This window comes from Choloepus didactylus, chromosome 10 (genome assembly GCF_015220235.1).
Source record: "Choloepus didactylus isolate mChoDid1 chromosome 10, mChoDid1.pri, whole genome shotgun sequence".
Lineage (NCBI taxonomy): Eukaryota > Metazoa > Chordata > Mammalia > Pilosa > Megalonychidae > Choloepus > Choloepus didactylus.
In genome coordinates, this window is record NC_051316.1 from 40,126,380 (window position 1) to 40,146,404 (window position 20,025).

The 20,025-nt window shown below is 38.6% G+C and overlaps 1 protein-coding gene across 2 annotated transcripts in view; it reads right to left on the reverse strand.

Moving 5' to 3' along the window:
• The window catches only part of PCSK5 (proprotein convertase subtilisin/kexin type 5), a 422,934-nt gene that overhangs the window by 164,611 nt on the left and 238,298 nt on the right, over positions 1-20,025 (reverse strand). For both annotated transcript variants that reach the window (XM_037797346.1, XM_037797347.1), the window contains exons 11-12: positions 10,824-10,941; positions 8,750-8,938 (exon numbers count right to left, since the gene is read on the reverse strand). In XM_037797346.1, coding sequence (XP_037653274.1) covers positions 8,750-8,938; positions 10,824-10,941 — 307 coding nt within the window. The remainder of the gene's footprint in view (positions 1-8,749; positions 8,939-10,823; positions 10,942-20,025) is intronic.

Sequence of the window (20,025 nt, forward strand, 5' to 3'; positions counted from 1 at the left end):
AATAAAGAAACAGAATTCTTATCAAGATAAAGTGATGTTAATAGACAATGAAAATTATCACATAAGCAAATAAGCACATCATTTATATAGGGATATAATGTAGATTTTAACTAGTAGAAGACATATCCAAAAGATTTCCAAGACATTTTCTCTAGCGAAGGGACCTAGCGGGTGGAAAGTGAAAGATGGGGCAACAAGCAGATTTTCGGTCCTTTTCTTTTTAAAATTATGAACATCCATTGTTTTGATTTAAAAAACAAAAGAATAAGAAAAGGAAAATTGAGAGGCAGAGAGGGAAACAGAGAGGCAATATATCTCTAGTACTATCTTACGAGCAATGATTTCCAGTTACTGGGACTAATCTGTCTTCTAGTGGAAATGAATATGAAGGTCTTAGTATCTGGAGGTTGATGGTTATTCCAAACATGCAAACAACTCTCCTTGCTTTGACTGCACGTTCACCAACAAACTGGCTATTATTATTTGACCTATGTAGATTTTTCCATTGGGAGAAAACATGTTTTCCTAAAAACAAAAATAACCAGTTTAGTCAACAGTTACATTTCTCCTTGTAACTTAACACATTAGAATTCTCATGAAAAAAAGTATTCTATTAATAATGAGTTTGTGGCTCCCTCTAAAATGCCAGCTGGACCCTAAAGCTGCAGGTTTGGGTGTCTCAATTGTGCAGGATGTTAGGTAATGACTAACACTCAAGCAGTATTCCTTAGAGAAAAGCAATAAAAAAGAAAGTCACCTATTCTTGGGGCCTTTAAAAGAAAGAAAAATGGAAATTATTGAGCAGTGTTCTCAAAGTGTCCAATGGCTAAAAAGTTCAGGAAAATCTGAGTTTAACAAAGTTCAATGGATTTCTTTTCTGGAGAACACTGCAGATCTTGGAATATGATAATGTGTTTTGCTAATCATCATAATGGGGTCGATGGCAGGCAGTGATTTTCAAAATTTACATAGACAAGATTTGTTTCTTTACTTAGAAATCTATATACTATATAAATAAAGGCTCCCTCTTTGAAAGGAGAGGTGTAGCATTTCAATGAGGACCGCATTGGATCTGGCTGTTTTTGCCCATAACAGTGACGAAAATTCTCACATGAATGTTTTCCCATTCTCATTGATTCTCAAGAGAGTAAAGATAGTACTTTTAGGGAGATCCTACAATCACAACCAGGATACGACTGGTTTCTCAAGTTTATGGTTTGAAATTTATGGTCTTGACCATGAAGAGATTGATTCATACATTTATATATTTAGAGTCCTTCACTTAGAACCCAAACCAGTGAGTTTCAAAGTGTGTAGGTTGGGAGAAGAGGCAAAGCAGAGATGGGAGAAGAGTAGCTTTTTCAAATTCCCCTTCCTACCAGACAGGTGTTATTAAACGGAGTATGTTGACATAGAAATGCTGCAGAGGTGGAACACGGTTTAGAATAACTAGTAGTTCACAGCTATAACCTAGGTTTTAATTTACTCAGCCCCATTGTGCCATTTGAGGGCACTGAAGCCATAACTTGTCACATAATACCTCTCCAAGAGTGCCTAACTTCTTAAAAGCAGTTTCCAAACACTTTATACAGAACATTTGGCTCATTGACCCTTACCCAAAAACTACAAAGGAGATGAGGCTACCGTCACATGCGGGGTAGCCTTATTTCCACAACTTCAGCCGACTTTTAATTACTCTTGGGTCCATTATTTGCCTGTTGAGTTAGCAAACCCTGTATTTCTTCCCTTCCATCCTTTCCTGTCCACCTCTGAAAATCATTCCATTGTTACTGTTTGCTTTCAAATTACATTTGGAACAAAAATTAGAGATAAACTGGGTGCCAAGAAGAAGAATCAGTAAATCAGTATTCAGATATGTATTTCAAAGCCTGAATACAAATAGGCTTTGTCTCTCAGGCTAAGCAGTCTCCTACCTGATCTTTAAACTGTATGCATAGCTAGAATGGTCATTAAAAAGCTTAGGAGAGGAATTAAGATGCAGTCAAACACGATTGTTAACGTTTTGTTAAAGATGTGATAAGGAAAGAAATAGACACTGTTGTTTCCACTAACTGGACATTCACTTTTCTGACCTCGTATGTCCTTTACAAGCCCAGATAGTTTAAATGGAGATTCTATATTTTAATTCAATGCAATACTTAAACGATTCCCTATTTTTCTTAGCATTATAACATTAAGAAAAAGCTGCATCATCTGCATGTAACAAAAAGTAATATAGCCAGGAGATTAGATTTGCATTGCAAAGTACATACTTGTTCAAGACAATCAAATGTGAAACCACTGGACACCTGTTAAGGAGATTCTAATTGTGTGGTCTCCGTTAATCTACTGGGACGTCTAATGCTCAGTTTGAATGCCTGTGGTGTGCCAACAGTGGAGAAACCAGACATATGCCAACATCATTATTGTGGGTAAAACGTCAGTTAATCAGAGTCAGGGGGCTGAAAATGTGGGTAGCACAACTCCATGTCTATATTCACATCTCTTGTTGCAGTGAAACTCTTTCTTGTCAAAGCTGACTTTATAATCATGTGCTCAATGAAATGATGCAAGCATGCAGTGGCACCAATTATGCATCCACTTATTAAAATGGTGCCCCACAGCCCTGGCCCTGTGAGCAATTTTCAAGTAAATTACTTTGGATGAAGTCTGGTAGAAAAGACTGCCATTAAGTGTAGTACATCCTTTTCAGGAATTAACTCAGGAAATAACTCATAGTTACCGTACGCTTGCCTTGTTCTTTCATTTAAAGCATCTAGCCAATGTGTCAAGGCTACAACATTCTATGACATTACAGCAACTAAATAACAAGACACTTTATAAATACTGACAGCTATGTGTTATCATGTAATTATTTCTAAAATTGTAAATGGATCTTAATTTGAGTATCATCCATTACTACCCAAACAGTATTTATGTTCAACATAGAGTCATACATTAGATCAATATTTTTGGAAGTTTTCTTTTTGTTTCTGGTGCTTCATCACAATTTAGGGTGGAGCTTCTAGAATGCTTGAAACATGTATTTGGCTCAATTACAAGAGAATTTTTAATTTTCTTTAGGTGTTTTGGTTTTATAAGGCTTATAAAATTTGCTTCTGACATGGGGTATTTCAAATGTACCATTTGGTTTTCTCTTTTTCGAAATCTAAATAGCTTCTTTAAGAAAGTTTGAGACAGAAAGACAGGGGGGAGGGAGAAGGAGAGGGACAGAGAGAGAGAGAGAGAGGGAGAAATAGTGAGAGAACTAGTGTTCTAGTGGTTTGGAACACCTGAAAAGATGAGTTATGGTTTTTTTTTTTTTTTTTTTTTTTTAAACTTTGAGCACACATATCTGAACTTTTTCAACTATTACCAACTCACTCATCAACCCCAAAATGCATTCCTTCTTGTCGGTGTATGAGGCAAGAAAATCTTCTTCAAGATTTAGTCCATTCTATATTTGATGGCCTTTATCTAAGTATCTGTTTTATATTATAAACTCCTTTCTAAATTACTTGCACAGCCTCCAGGAGTATATTGCTCACAAGTTGTTTGATGACAAGGAAAATAACAAGAATGGGTATGAAAAAAGATGGATAATCTTTTAAGTCGGTTTGTGGACAGGCAGCTTCAGTGTCACTTGGGAGCTTATCAGAAATGCAAATCCATGGTCATTCCAGACCTATAGAATCAGAATCTTCGGGAGCAGGGTCCAGCAAGCCGTGTTTCATGGAATCATCACCAGGTGCTTTGAGAATCACTGTGCTAAAAAGGGTCACCACTTCTTAGCTAAGTGCTGTGCTAAATACTCTCTATATTATCTTATTTAATATTTGTAACAACCCCCTAAGGCAGATATTATTAGAGCTATTTTACAGATGAGGAAATACATTTCTCCTTAGTCAAACATAGAAAGTGAAATCAAGACAAACCCAGCTCTAACTCCAAAGGCTGGGCCTTCTATTGGATGAAGAAAGAAGATTCTCAAGGTAAGCGTTATCTAAATGAAAAACTTTCACTGCAAAAGTGTAATTTTTACTGCAAGCCACAAGTGCATTTAAATACCACATATGTTAATAGTCTGTCACTGAACAGTAGAATAGGGTACCAACAAAAATATTAATATATAAGCATTGTATTTTAAGCACAGTTAATTACAGAACTTTATAGGTTTCTTTCTTTGCTTCAGCATTTCAGACTAGAAAGTGTACCTTCTACTGAAGACTGTAATTAGAAACAGAAATATTCATCTATAATCAAATTTAGAAAGGGAGGCAAAGTTTCAGTTTCAGTCACAGGCCAAAATCTGGAACAGAGAGCCAATACAACTAAACTAAATCTAAAATGCAGAGAGACGGGTGGAGGGGGGGAGATTCAGGGGGAAAAAAAGAGGCCGCTTTTCATAATTCTAGCAAATGCACTTGAAGGCAAACTCTGATGGGACAAGCTTGTATCTGAAAAATTGTTATGCAGGCAGAATTTGAATACGTCAAAGCAAAAAGGCTTACACTAAACTTGCTCTTGTCTCAAAACATTTAAAAAGGACCCAAATCCACCTTGCTTCCTTCTAAACGCCCAATCTTCATGTTCTGCAAGAAAGTAAAGCATTGGTGCTGAATATTCAGTTTGGCTTTTTGTTAGGCAGGGCATACTGGCCAAGAGGAGGCCCAGAAGGGTGGGAGCAGGGCAAGAACAAAGCAGAGAGAAGGGAATAGCCATTTGTCCATTCCAGCATGGCTCTGTTTACCCATGGCTCCCACCCACTAAATTACCAACCTGGCTTACAGGGGTGCTGGCTTGCTAGGTTAAAGAGGCACAGAGCTTAAGTGGTTCTAGTGTTCTGAACGCTGCAGATGCAAGGGTAAACTGTCCTCCCTCCAACAGCTGTTCTCTGCAGGGACAGGGAGCCACTGAGGGGCTCCAGACAGCCTACACAGACTTAATCAGCATGTTCAGTCCCTACAGTGTTGTTGAAAACAGACTCCCAAGCGACTGCCTGACCAAATTGCTTGCTGAAATATCTAGGACAATAAGAACTTCCAGAAAGGTAACCATGACCCCTTTATTTAATACCAATATTTTAAAAGTTGTCTGTTTTCCACACTACTTTGGGGGTCTAGTTCGATTTTCTTAAAAATGTATTCCACTTTTTTGCATAAGTTTATCACCAAAGACCAACCTCTACATTTCAAAATAATGCATTGTTTTTGCTTAAAGAGAAGTTGGCATGCAAAATTAATTTAACAGCATCCAGTAAGAAAAGCAGGTTTATTAGATAAACATAAAGAGACGTGCTCTGAGTGCACAGACAAGAATGTGGGGTCTCTTTCTTTTGTGAAATTCCCATTTTATTTAGAAAGTTTCAATTATTCCTAGTCAACGGCAGATAGTAATGGAGTTTCTACATAGGCTTAGGTGCCCCGACTTTCAAGTTAAGCAATAAAACCCTGTCCTTGTCAGTGTTTTTGAAATCAGAGTAGTAGCTGCAGTGCGTTATACTAAGCATAGTGGCCATATTCTCACCATTCCCAAACTAGGACATATATTTTGATGATATTGAAAATGCAAACAGTCTCAGATAATATGGGATGGGTGGTTGCTGTCATCTCAGCTCTCTTCCCCGGCTTATCCACATTATCTGTCTTCTCTCATTTTTATATCACAAACAGGAAAAGATGCCACACAAGCCTCATGATTTCGGGTCTGAGCTGACTCTCTGCACCTTGACTTCTCACAGCAGCCAGTGCATAGTCTGCTGTGGGTCAGCCTTGCATGGGGGCAGGAGGGGCTGCTCCAAAAGCCTTGGAGAGTTTTCCACATTGGCTGCCAGACCATTAAGTGTGCAGGGTTGGAAATTCCAAGTCTGGGGGAATAGAGTCACATCTCATCCGGGGCAGAGGAGAAGACATGGAGATGACTCTTTGCCATGACAACTCTGCATCTTCATTTTGATATAATCCCCACATTGGAAACTTCAGAATTCCTATCTTTTAACTGTATATTGTTCTTTGCTTTACATTGTTCTTGACTTCTTTGAAAGAAAGATAAGTGTCCAAAAAGAAACTATTTATTGCTGTTATTGATAGTCTCTGGAACACAAATTCCTTCTAAAACTTGACCTATTCACCTTCTCCTTGAGGAAAATATTGCTTTGCAGATCAACATGAAGGACACCAGAAGCAAAGTAGGGCTCTCCTTACCCTTCTCCACCCCTTTTCTTGCACTTAGTTCTCAAGCCCATGTGCTTTGAAACAAGGCCAAGGTGAGAACACACGAGGGCTCCCTGCCATTAGGTCAGAGACTGAGAAGTTTTGAGTAGAGCTTTCCTCAATAAAAATAAAGTTTCAGAATATGCCAGAAGGATAAAGGCCAAAAGAAACCCAGTCTTTCCTTAGCTGCCTCAGTAGGAGGATGCTACTACTGTCAAGGACAAGAACGGGGGAGCTAGGCCCTGGATTGTGGGCACATGCAATTAGAAGTTTGGGACTGGGTACGGCTGTTTTACATTTAAAGGGTCAGCCATCCAGGGCACAGTTTTGGGGGGAGCTTTAGACAAGTGAATTTATAACATCCTTCACATCTCTCAGTGTCTCCAGACCCCTTTCTCCACTCCAATCTCTCTACCTGTTTTGACTGACTACTTATATTCAGCACTTAGCTAGAGGATATACAAAAGAGCAGCACTTTAAGAAAATGCTCTCGACTAAGAAGACACAGTCCAGGTTCAAACCTTCTTCTGGGTGGTCTTGATGGGGGACACGGAGGTAAGCCTTTTGAACACCAGTCACCGAGTGTCTCAAACCTGTGTTTCTTTCCTGACATAAAATCATCCCATGTTCTTGCGCTCAGCACTTTGCAGACAGCACGGCAGATGTCCGCCGCTGAAGAATGCACACAAGACTGAGCCAGTGCACTGTAATCCCCCAAATGCCCGTGATGCAATCCACAGTTCCTCTGCCGTACGAGTTTCCTCACTGAAGTCATTTTGAGGAAAGCCAACAGTAAATACCAAAATATGCAGGAAGAGCCCAGAAAGGCTGAAGAGGTGGAGTATTCCAAGCAAACAACAACAGCCAGAGGGATTGTTTTCCTGCTATGGGAGCGGGCTGGGGATAAAAATCTGTACACATGTGAAGCAAACCTTTGCACTTCAGTATTGCACCAGCACATTCTTTCAAGTGAAACCCAGATGAATGATGGTAAAGAAGAAGAAAAAAAAAGTCTTCCCTGAATTCAGTAACAACAGCTGGTGTAACCTTCATTACCACATAATTGTACATCTGAAGGTCTTGCTTGCTTGGAAAGAAGCACTAGTCAGGTAGCGGCAATTACCCAGCAGGCAGCAGCTGGGGCCTCTTTGTCTTTGGAGGGAGGAGGGCAGAGGGAAGGGCCCAGTGATCTGATGCCAGAGCATCCTGACGTTCTTTGCACCTGCATACGTTTATTCTGGCACATCTGGGCTTCATGTTTAAAGCATTAAGCCCAGGTTTCCCCATGCCCTAATGGAAGATATTAGGTTTTCAAGAAGAACACAGCAAGTCTTCTAAGCACAAAATAAAACGCACTTGAAGATTTCAGATTGTGTCCTGCTGGTCACTGTCACTTAGAAATGCTGTTGTTGGCTCTTCTCGCTGTCCTATAGAAGACGAAGTTTGGTAATTCTGAAAAGCAGCTGGCATCTGTTCAATCTCACTTTCTATGGTGTGTGAAGACAGGTGGCTCTGTCCACCTATCACATAAACGGTTGGCTTTTCATTTGAACTAATAAATGCCACAAATGATAAGGTTTTTGTTCTTCCAGTTATATGTTCCTCTTGGAGGAAAAAAAAATCAAATTAAAGAACCTTTTAGGTTCTTGACTGTGGCTTTGTATGTTAGAACCTTAATGTGAAAAGGTCTAGATCTGATATCTCCCTCTGGTCTCACTTGCTGATATCTCCCTCTCCTATGTTCCAACCATTCAAAAAGCCAATAGAGCAAAACAAAAATGTGAGCTAGAACATTCTGGCTATTTTCTTTCAGCAGGATCCTTACCTGTAGGGAAAATGTTCATGAGGGAACAAAGAGGAAGAGAGAAGCTGAGAAGAGAAACTGGGTGCCCTCTAGGACAATAAAGACTAATCAGCCAACCTTTAGAACAGGGGTTAGCAAACTAGAGCCCTCAGGTCCAATCTTGCCTATTGCTTGTTTGTATAAATAAAGCTTTACTGGAACAAAATCTTGCCCATTATTTATATTGTCTGTGGTGCTTTCACACTGTAATAGCAGAGTGGAATAGTGCAACCAGGACCACATGGTCTGCAAAGCTCAAAATGTTTACTCTCTGGCTTTATATAGAAAAAAATTTTCCAACACCTGTTCCAAAACAAGAGAAATTCCTTTAACTTTGGGCAAGAGAATTCACTTTTAATAGGGTTGTGTGGAGGGAGGAGAATCTCACAGGTCTTTGGAGTTAGTACTCTACATTTTTTTTTAAGGAGGAAGAGCAAGGGGCCCTCAAATTTTCTACAGTGTTTTGCATTACCCAACTCTCAAATGCCATACTTTTCCATACCTACAGGCTGCAGGTAGCCTCATTCTCTCTACTAATAAGCAGTGATATCTATAACCATCCCATCATGATAGCCAACTGCTTCCTCAGTTGCTTTCTGGGGTAGGTGTCAGGTGCAAGCTGATCCTTTCCACAACTAAAGACTGGCTGAATGTCGGTGTGGCCCCAACTCTGGTGGCAGAGGCATCACTCTACCTGTTGGCCAAAAGCTGGGATCTGGTTCCCGAGGGCGAGGTCAGGTAGATGGCCAGGTCTCCCCTCCTGGGGTGGGTGATGGTTACGCGCACAACTACGTGCTCCAGGTAATTGACATGGTGGTTGGGGTTTTTGGAGCAGCCCGAGGCTTTGTAGATGGAGCGCACTGCGCTGTTGGGGCGAATCGTCCTGCAAGAGAGAGAGAGAGACTTTGAGCAAACGACAACTGGGTAGAGCTCAGCTGAGTGAACCTGGGTCCTGGGAATGATTTTACAGTGTAATACAAGAGCTGGTCCCTGGATGCTAAGTGACAGTAACGTCATCGCCCAAATGATTGGGTTGGGCAGTGGGGAAAATTAAAGAGAGAGGAAAAGAGGATTAAGATCTTTTGTCTTGGTGCAGGGAGTGGATATCAATCTTGAGTGTGCACTGGTATCACCTGGAAGGCTTGTTAAGAGGCAGATTGCTAGACCCCACTTCCAGAGTTTCTGATTGAGTAGATTCTTAGAGCTCAAGAATTTGCATTTCTAATAGACACTCAGGTACTAGTGATGCTGTCAATCTGGGAAGCACATTTGGAGAACCACTAATACAGGGTGTGGTGGTATAGTGGAGGCTTGGGTATTAGCACCACATGGGTTTAAATCCCTTGTCTACCATTTCCTTGCTCTATATCCCATGGACATTCTCTTTTTTGTGGCTTACAGATTCCTGCCTTCCTCACAAGCTTCCTTCTGAGCCCTTAAATACTATGTCCATCCACACTGGTGTCAGTTCAAGTCTGGGATAATTCAAGTTCTTTCCCACTTCAGGGACTTTGTTTTTTGGCTGTTCTTCATGTAAGTGGCTCTCTCTTCCTTCAAGGTTAAAGCTTAAATTTCACTTTCTGAGACCCTCACTAAACCACACAAGCAGACTAGGTCCCCCTCCCTATTATTTTCCACCTTGTTTATTTCCTATGGTCACTTATAATAATGTGTAATTATCTACTTTTGATATTTTTGTTTGTTTGATGCCTCCACTAGACTGTCAGTTCCATGAGGGCAGGAAGTATTTCTGACTTATTCCCCTGTTTATCCCTAACATCTAACTCAGTGCTTGATATCCACTAAATATAAGAAAATATAGTTGTTGAACTGGTGAATGAATTTGTGAATGAAAAACTAAATAATCCCTCTGATCCTGTTTCCTCATTTTTCAAATGGGAATAATATGCAAGTGGTTACAAAGTTTTAATAAGAAAACACACACAAAGTTTCTGGCACTCACCTTGGCCCATAGTAAGAGCTTGGTGAGTGCTGGTTAAATGTTTGCTCCTTTCTTTGCCACAAAAGGGTTGAACGGAAAAGAAAACTTTAGTATGTTTATTTCTGCTTCTTAAATTTCTCAAGGAATATAATGAAACTACATCACAAACCAAAGTTCATAAATATTTTTCAGAGGGAGAGTCTCTGAGAAGAAAGCCAAAAGTAAAATGCTAATAAAACTAATAATACTAGTAAAATACTAATAAAATTACATATATATATATACACACACATATGATGGAATCCTGGTCCTCAGATTTAGCACACAGGAGAGACCTCACACGATTATTTGATGAAGCTGTCAGCACAGCCTCCAAGTGTGCACAGCTGAAGCAGGGGTCCTAAAATCCCTGAGTAAACTGCAGTCTCATTTACTGTACAATTTGTACCACTCTTTGGAGAACCACATGGCATGCAGTTAAGTTTCCAAAACATAAGCTTCATTTTTTGAAGTGCACTGAATTAAGGAGAAAACTTGCACCATCAAATAGAAGGAAATAGAGTAGAAAACTCAAGAAAGCCCATCTGTAAAGATCTCCTCAAATCCCTTTTAAAGAAATGCCTTTCTTTTGAGGATTGTTGGGTTACACTAGTATGCATTCAACAGCTTAGACTTCTAGACATTCTATTAACATTTTATAATTGCATTGGAAATAAACTACACAAGCTTTTAGCTTCCATGGGCAATAAAGGGCCGCTGTGAGCGCTGGCTCTGGCCTGTTCTCCTTCAGGACACTGTCATGCTGTCTGCTGGTGGCAAACATTACTTGATTTGTCGGTCTGTGCTCTCCACACACACGTGCTGCTGGGGAACCGTGGTCCACTTCTCGGCCTCCATCACCATGGCCTCTGCATCCATCAGTCCGAATCCATAGAGGTGGCTCACTGTGGAAGGCAAGCAGATGGTCAGCTTAACCATGCTGAGGAACAACTTAGGCTATGAATGTTGAGTTATAAGGTCACTTGGCGGAGACTTCAGACACTTCCCTGTGGGATCCCAGCTATTTTTCTGGCAATGATTTGAAAAACAAACACAATAAAGCATAAATGAGAATAAAGAAAATTAAGATGAATGTATATTATTGATTGTGTATTATTACCAATAATATGACTGTTGCATAGAGACTGCTGCCATTTGCTTGGGTACTATGGATGGAGAAGACATGCACCATCAAAGAAAGATACTGATAGAGGAGAAAACTGAAGCTAGACCAGCTGTAACAATCTCCCCAAATCCCTTTTATAAGAAATGCCATTTTTTTTGAGGATCCTTGGATTATACTAGTGTGCATTTAACACTACAAGTCTACATTTTAATATTTAATCTTCCCAATGATATGATGAGGGAGGTTAGTACTTTTATTATCAGTATTCACGGAGGAGTAAACTGAGGAAAAGGAAGAAACTTGGCCAAGGTGGTCTAGCAAGTCAGTGGTTGAGCTGGAATCTAACCCACATAATTTTACTCCAGAGCCCCAGTGTTAACCACTTTCATTGAAGTGAAGACATCGTCGATTTTGCAAGAAGAAAATAATTAACAGGTTTAAAGAGAAGTGATACTGTATGCAACTTCTCATGGTACAATAAGGACTTACAAGCAAGAAATAGCAATTTTCTAGTAATTAGGATGAATACCCCAAAAGATACATATTATCTTTTCCTCCACCATGTAAAAAATTTATTAAACTTTATGCCTGGAATATTGGAAGGCTTCTAACATTTATGCCATTTTATCTTTGAAAGTTGTAATCTTTTACTTCTCAATGAGAATCATCATTGAGCTAAAGCTGAGTTTGACAAAGTTGTCTCAGAAACTGAAATTACATATAGAAATATTTTAATAATGATGCAGCAAGATCTACATATGCAGTTCTTTCTAAAAATACTTAAAAAAATCCCAGTTGAATACTTAAAATCTCCATTTTGTACTGAACTGTCTCCTATCTTTATATTCAGCACAAGCTCATACTTCTACTAGATTTGTTGCCTAAAGCATCTTTCATTGTGGCATTAATTGTCTTGTGCAAAAATTTATTTTGGTGCTCAGGCTTATGGATTATCCAAATACTTCAGCTTGAAATTCAAGATGTTTTAGGATGCAACCCCATCTACTTTTAAAACTATCCCCATCACCAGACCTTTTGCTTTTGTAAGGCTGCTCTTTTACAGTCCACAATTTTATCCTGCTCTTTCTGTCTCATTACCTTTGCCCATGCTGAGCCCTGGGCCTGGAATTTCCTCACTCTTCCTCTCTGCAGAGTCAAAATCTACTCTTATACGTTCTTCAAGGCCTAGCTACAGTCTGCCTTCTGCTTGAAGGAGTCCCTGACCAAATAAAATAAAGTCAATAGGTACGTACTAAAATTCGACTATCTGTGATCAGTGAACTTTTCTACTTTCTAGTCCTGTAACTCTAATTAGTCAATGTATCTGCCTGTCCGTCTGTCTGTTTGCCTGTCCATCTATCTATCCATCCATCCATCCATCCATCCATCCATCCATCCATCCAATATTTCTAGAGCATTTTCTATGACTCAGTCTCTTTATTAGGCACTACAGTTTTTATCTGTTTGCCATCAGTTGAATAGCTAATTGACTCTCTCTGTAAGCATATAGTTTTTGTACTGACTGCATTACAACCTGCTTGATGGCAGGAGCTAGGTCTTATATCTCCTTAAATGTTTCATGGAATTTTGTAGGACTTTATATACATAGGAAAAAGGAATTATAGTAGGAAAATTGTGCTAGTATTCAAAAGTACTGAACTCTAGTTCTATTTCTACTATATGCTAACCATTTAATTCTTAGGAAGCAGGATAAAGTATCTAATCCACAATTTCCTTGTTTTGGGATATTATCTATCCCATCACCATGATATATTAGTATATGTCCCACTTGAGAAAATCTGTGTAAAGAACTGTACAAATATAATGGCTCCTTATTACACTATCAGGTACTCAGTCAGTAGATACTGAATAAAATTGAATAAACCAATTTTGCTAAGGCAAAGATAAGTGCAGGATTTTTCATCTATGTACTTTTGCAACTTGTATTATTATTGATTTTTTTAACTTTATCAAAAAATTAAAAAAAACAAATAAAATAAAAAAAACAGTTCAAACTAAACAAAACAAAGGAATAAGAAAAACAATTAACCTAAAATAACTACATTGCTTCCAGCATGTTCCTACCCTACCCCAAGAAAATTAACAAACCATAACCAAAGGAATACATTTAAAAAGTAACATATGGTCACTGTAAAATAATTCTAAATACGACCAGAAAAGTATAAAAAATATAAAACTCAAATATAACTTCTTCACAAATTGGTGACTGCTATTGACAATTCTATATACTTAGTTTTAGTTAGATAATACTACTATGTGGTCTCCTTAGTTATTAAAAGTATCCATATGATGCTGAAGAAATGTCAAGTTTGAGCAGAAGGAAACCAGATTGTGGATAGAGATCTTTTACTAAAGTTTATGTAAATCGTTATGTTCTTGCTCATCATATCACCATAGCCTATACTATTTCATCATGAATATTTTAAGGAATTTCCTTTCACTGGGGAGATTGAAATGCCATGCTAGGCTCTATAACTTGGCTCACTACAAAAATGTCCCCATGCTAGTGTCAAGTGGTTTTAAACCAGTACAACATAATCATTTTATCTCAATTTAGGGAAATAAGACTAAAGACTTGAGTGGTATGTGGGGGGTGGGGAGGATGGTGAGCGGGGGCTTGGGGGACACCAAGGGCTTTGAACAGTCTTTGCAAAACTAGAACTGCTCCAGTATGGAGCGCTGTGCACTCCTTCCTACTTTTTTCCTTCTCCATTCCTATCCCCACCCCGTCCCCCAATAACTGTCAGCTTAACAACAATTAGGACATAAGTTAACAAAAAGAGTCATCAAATACAACAAACACTTCATGCCTGTTAAACTACCACTTGACTTAAGTAGAAAAGCACCTTGAGTCTTTACGAGGGCCATAAACTTGTTTCCTTTCCTAATTCAACTTCTGCCCTCCAGAGACACTGTCCATTCATGAAATGCTCAAAATAGATATTTAAAAAAAGGCTGACTAGCTACAGTTAAACTACAGACTGGCAGTCACCTGAAAAAATATTATACTAACATAATTATAATAAATGAGGGGAATGGGTTAGATCTTTGAAATCCACTGAGTCAATAATGGAGATTTTCAGCATTTAAAAACACTGGAAATCATATATCTGTCCACAGTCAGGATACACAACCTAAGAAAAACATGAAATAAATTTCTTTATCTTTTTTTTTTGGCTGGCAATACATCAACTCCATCAACTCTACATATTCTGATTGGCAGTTGTTTTTTGATAAATACTAATAAGAAAATAAATAATTACACAACAAATCTTGGGCAGATGGAATTCTTCAAAGCATCGTGTCAATGGGGAAAATAACCATTAAATAGTTTGGAAGCCCTAATGAATTTTTATATAAGATAAAATTTCACATACTAATACAAGCTATAAATCCAGAACACTGATTTTTTGGTGACCATTTGAGTCAAGTCTGTCTCATTCGTCACACTGTTAACGTGAAGTGCACAGGGTATTATTTCTCTCAGAAGGCTGCAGAGTACCTGCCTTAGAGGAAAGACTTCATAAATATTTTGTGAAATGAATGAACAGATAGATGAGAAATTCTATTTAACTCACCAAATGATATAAAAGAATTTCCTAGAGAGTTGTAAGGGGTATTAGGAAGGCCTTTTATTTTTATTTTTATTTTTGTAAGTAACCTTGATAAAGTCCCCATTAGCAATCAAAAACTATTCAAGTATAGAGCCAATATGGTGATATTAACATTTTAAAAAATTACAATTATAGCAAATATACCATGGAAACAACCAGTTGTGATATGGCTGTACCTTAACTAAAGTATATTTATTTATGCACATTTCTCACGACAACCTCAGAGCAAAACCTGACCCTGAAAATAATTTTATGATGATCAAGTGAAATCCTTTGTGTGCAAAATGCAAAAGTCTACCTAAACTAGAGTGCTAGAAGTGGTGTGAATAGGAATCCTGAGCACTTCAAATAGAATTTTTACCCCTAGGAGTAGGGGTGGCAAACATTCAATTCAAATTTTAACATTAGCTAAGATTCAAAAATCAATATTTAGAAAGATATGGAGGGAACAAGAGATATCTTGAAAGATCTTGAAACCAAGTTACTCAAGTATATTTTGGAAAATAAATTATTTCTTGGTCGAGTGATGAAGGACAAACTCCATTTCAATAAAGGGGATTGTTAAAACTCTCGTAGCATGTTATCTGTTCCTTTAGGCAGCATGACTGTTTTTAAATGCTGATATGTGTAAGAGAATGGTGAGCATGACGTAGCCCATGAGACTGCTAGCTTCCAGCAAAACTGAATGTAGTCTATGTTCAAAGCAAACAGGATAAGCAGCAGCTGAGACCTCAAGAACAGGCTCATTTATGCAGATAAGCTCAGGAATGTGGTAGAGGCTTGAGCCATTTTTACTCCAAGGTATCCAAAGACTTCTCTGATTGGAAAAATAGGTGTTTTCTAGCAGATATATTTTCATTTTCCAATGAGAAGTGCTGAGAGAAGCTAATCGTTAAGCACAATCTAATTTAAGTGACTACATAGTTTGAAGGTAGATACAGTTAATTTAAGCAACAGTTCTAGCTAGGAGGCCTGGAAAATTCAATACTAAAGAAAAGATAGAAAGCTCAGCAGAAAAAAAAAATATTAGGAGTTTTTGAGTACAGGAAGCTAGAAGCAAGGGAAATTTGGTATACTTTTATCTCTTTTACTAGACTATCCTTTCTGGAGCCAGCTATTTAAAGTCTTTTTTTTTTTTTTTAAATATTATACTGAATGGATATTTCTTGATAACTCTAAAAATGACTATTTGTAAAGCAGTCTGAATATACTAAAAGGCATTGTTTGGTTAAAAGAAGTTTTATGTTTTTTTGAAGTTTGTAAGCTTTCTGAGGTAAGGGCCTCTCTGCTACCAGCTGTCAGATGTACAGACACAATGTTATGCCACATCGAGTGTAAAACAAGGCAAACAAGAAAAACTCCTGTATAAGAAGCCAATGAGAAATTTAAAATTTTGCCTATAACTGAAGAAATGCAACTGACAACTATCCATGAATACTGAATATCAAAGTACGGATAATTTCTTCCACCGAGGAAATCATTCCTTACAACTAGGGTAACTAGATACTGAGATAGTTATGTAATGTTATTATGGAATGGCACATAGCTCGCACGTGTTTTAATATCAATAATCTAGTAACGAGAAGGTGTACAGGCATTCTGAAATTATATTTGTATTTGTTAAAATACACTCAATCACCACAATATGAAACATGGTTGATAAATTTGGTTCAGTTCTTTGTTAGAAAGTGTCAATTTCGATATAATTCACTAATAAAAGCTAATAATTTCTCCCATTAATTATTATATCACTCAGCTGGGTTGTTGCACACCTAATTTGTATTCAGCATTATAATGAACAAAAGAAAAAGAAAATGATTTGTGTCTTTAATCTAAGAGGGGGTAAGACAAGAATAACTTTTATGATTCAACTAAGAAACAGTTAAAAGCACCAAACTGTGAAATTACTGAAAGGGTAAAAGGACTTCAAGGAGAACTTACTAAATAAGACAATGGATGGGAAACAATGTACCAGAACCTGGTATATAATAAATACTCAATAAATGCTAGCTGAAATTTGGAGTTATGTAAGATGACTTAAGAGGAGTAAGTGATATTGGGACTGAGGCATGCATAGGATTTAGATAGTAAGTGATATTGGGACTGAGGCATGCATAGGATTTAGATAGTAGAGATGTAGGAAGAACATTCCAGGAGCCCAGACTGAGCCTCCTGGTTAAGTAATCAATCAGGTCTGAGCGTAGGTCCTGGTGGGAGGGAGGAAACCAGAGTCCCTAGAGAGGATGGGGTATGGGGTGGGAGTGGTCAGATGGGGATGGCGGTAATCATGGCAGGTTCTAGAGGTTAAGACCAGGCAGCGGGAGAACCCAAAGCCAGCCACGACTGTCGGGGATGTCGAATGTCCTTCATTACCAATCTAAGCTGTTGGAATTGTCACTTAGCTATGAGTAAACCACTAGAATAAAAGGTGGCTACCCAAATTCCTGTCTGGAAAGGTAGGTCTGTGGGGTGGGTAGAAACTCCGAAGCAGACATCAAAGAGCTGCCTGCAGCTGTTGGAGTCCCAGCACCTTTGGTTCTTTGATCCTTAGTGTGCTAAACCACCTGCTCTGCAATAACTGTTCCCACGGGGGACCCCATGGCTCCCGAACATATTAATCAAACGAAAGCTAAAAATGTGCAGTATAGGAGGGAGGGATGAAATGGGGGAAGGTTGGAACATTTTCTTTGGGTCACCAAGTCCTGCACGCATAAGGCAAACACTTAAGTACTGCTCCCTTTAAAGCAAAAAAGAAACAGCTAAAGATGAAAGCAAAATGTAAGATTCGTGAGGGTGAACAAGTGGGAAGTGATGCTTTTCAGCCTCCCAATGTCAGCCGTTCCATACTTAAACATATCAGGCAGATGAAAGCCCAGGATGCTTCCAGAATTACCCATTTCTTCTCTTTACTTACTCCCTTTCTCCGACATCTCTTCATTCTGTACTCTTTTGCATTTCACTGCAAAGGGCATATAAACTTCTTAGAGACAGATAATCAGAACCAGAGTTGCAGCTCTTTCTTCTGCTGCAAAGTGCAAAATGCAGACTCCCTTGGGTAGGAAAACAGAGTACCCTGCACCTGTATGATTCTGCATGGCTTGTTTTTATTTTTCCCCTGCTCTTCCTAAAATCTCAGGCACTAGTAACAAAGCCAGATCCAAACATGCCAGCCATCACCAGCTCTAGTGAGAACTTGCACGTGGAAAGTTTCCAGACACTTGGCTGTCTGCTGGGTCTGCACTTCAAAGCTCGTCTTGGGATGGGGTTTGTCAGCAGCTGTAGGTAGTCAGACAGGCTCAACATTGCAGAGACGAAGTAATGACAGTTTAGGGAAACATTACCGAGTTTCTCTTCTCCTTGTATAATGTACTTTATTACACATATATTTGTGTATCTACATATATATGTATGTGTATATTATATGTATAAAACACATATGTTAATTTATAGAGGTAAGACAAGAGGGAGACAAGCCTGCCTTCTCCTGAGGGCTTCTTTCCATCTGAAAGAAAGAAGAAATGAAGAAATGCCTAATTATTTTCTTCTCTCCTCTGGCCATTCCTCATTTATTTCATTCAAAAATGGCTATAAGAAGGAAGTGATATGCCAAAGGTAATTGGCTGGTATTTCTCGGTATGAGATAGCTCTCTTGCGGAGAGCTAGCCATATATCCCAGGGCATATCCTGTTCCCAACTATGCTTGTTTTTAGGAAACAGATTATCTAGACAGAGTGAGAACAAGATCCAGAAAGGTACAACGAGTGCATTGGGGCAAAGGCTAATGGAAGATTAGATTGACCATATGGCAGCTCCCAGTCTAAGTCTTCTTGGGGTAAAATTTGAGCAAAAAATTAACAGAATGGGATCTTGGTTAGTCAGCAGCCAAAATTAATCTTCATTAGGAATTTATCTTTAAATAATTCTTCATTTAATTTGCATTTACTTTTTCTTAAATGCTCATAAAACTAAGGAATGGAAAATATGGTTAATATTTTTTTCAAGTGAGTACACAGTGGCAAAGGTTTGGTATCTGATCCATCCACCAGTTATGGAGCCATGTTACACATAGTTGGAGGTGGTGAATGCTAATCACAAAGGACAATAACAATATAGAAGAAATTATTCCTTGCAACTGGGCATGTCATCATCTCACTAAGAAGAAAGCTAACATTTAGCTTTTTAAGTCTCAAGCACCTTGTTAAGCCTCTCACGAACGTTCCTTTTTATTTACTCAAAATAATTTTTAACCTTAAGGGACAATAATAGAGAAATTTCCGTAAAATTTCAGAAAAGTAGGACATAGATGGAAATTGTACATTTTCTTAGAAGAAATAAGACTTGAGATGGATCTCAAGTCCTTGAGTAAGACTTGGATTCACGGCGCTATAACTGAAGCTAAGTAATGAGACCAGGATATCTGGAATGGTGGCTTCTTCAAGGATGTGGGTCTCAATTAGTCTAGAGGCAATGAGTGGCCAGTGATCAAGGAAATGATATAATTTAATTCATAGTCTAGAAAGATTTATCTGGCATTGGTATATGAGGCTGACCAAAGGGTAAACCAACTGAAGCAGGGAATTAGTTCGGAGAGCATGCTACTGTAATGCTCCAGGCATGGGTGCCCACATGCCAGTCTGCGGGACTCAGGAGAGGCCTCCGATTTGGCAAGCAGGAGATGGCTGAATGTCTCAAAGAGTAATTTCCCTTCAAAGGAAGGGAATTACAGAGGGACTGAACAGTAGTTACAAGCAGCTAATTCACACTACTTGCTATAAATTTTTAGTTGTGAAAGGAAGGATGGAACTAAGGTAGCAGGATAATGGAAAAGTGCCCCCCACCCCTAGGATGGAATTTATGACAAAACAGAGGGTCATGGCCAACTGACAGAAAGGAGAATGAGTGTGGTTGCGAGTAAATGGCTAAGGGACTGGGAAGAGATGAGATTTTTTTCAAGAGCACATTTCATGAATGGGATTCCTTATGCAAACTATGTAAAACAGAAAATTATGTGAAATACTTTTTGCAATCCTTCTAGGGATGGTATTTAATTAGCATCGTTCTGCATGCATAGCAGAGAAGTTCATTTTTTACATACTGTGAATGATTAGGTCAGTGGTTCTCAAACTTACATGTGCATCAGAATCACCCAGAAGACTTGTTAAAACACAAACTGCTTGGTGCCACTGACTCAGGGAGTCCTTGAATTTACATTTCTAACAAGTTCCCAG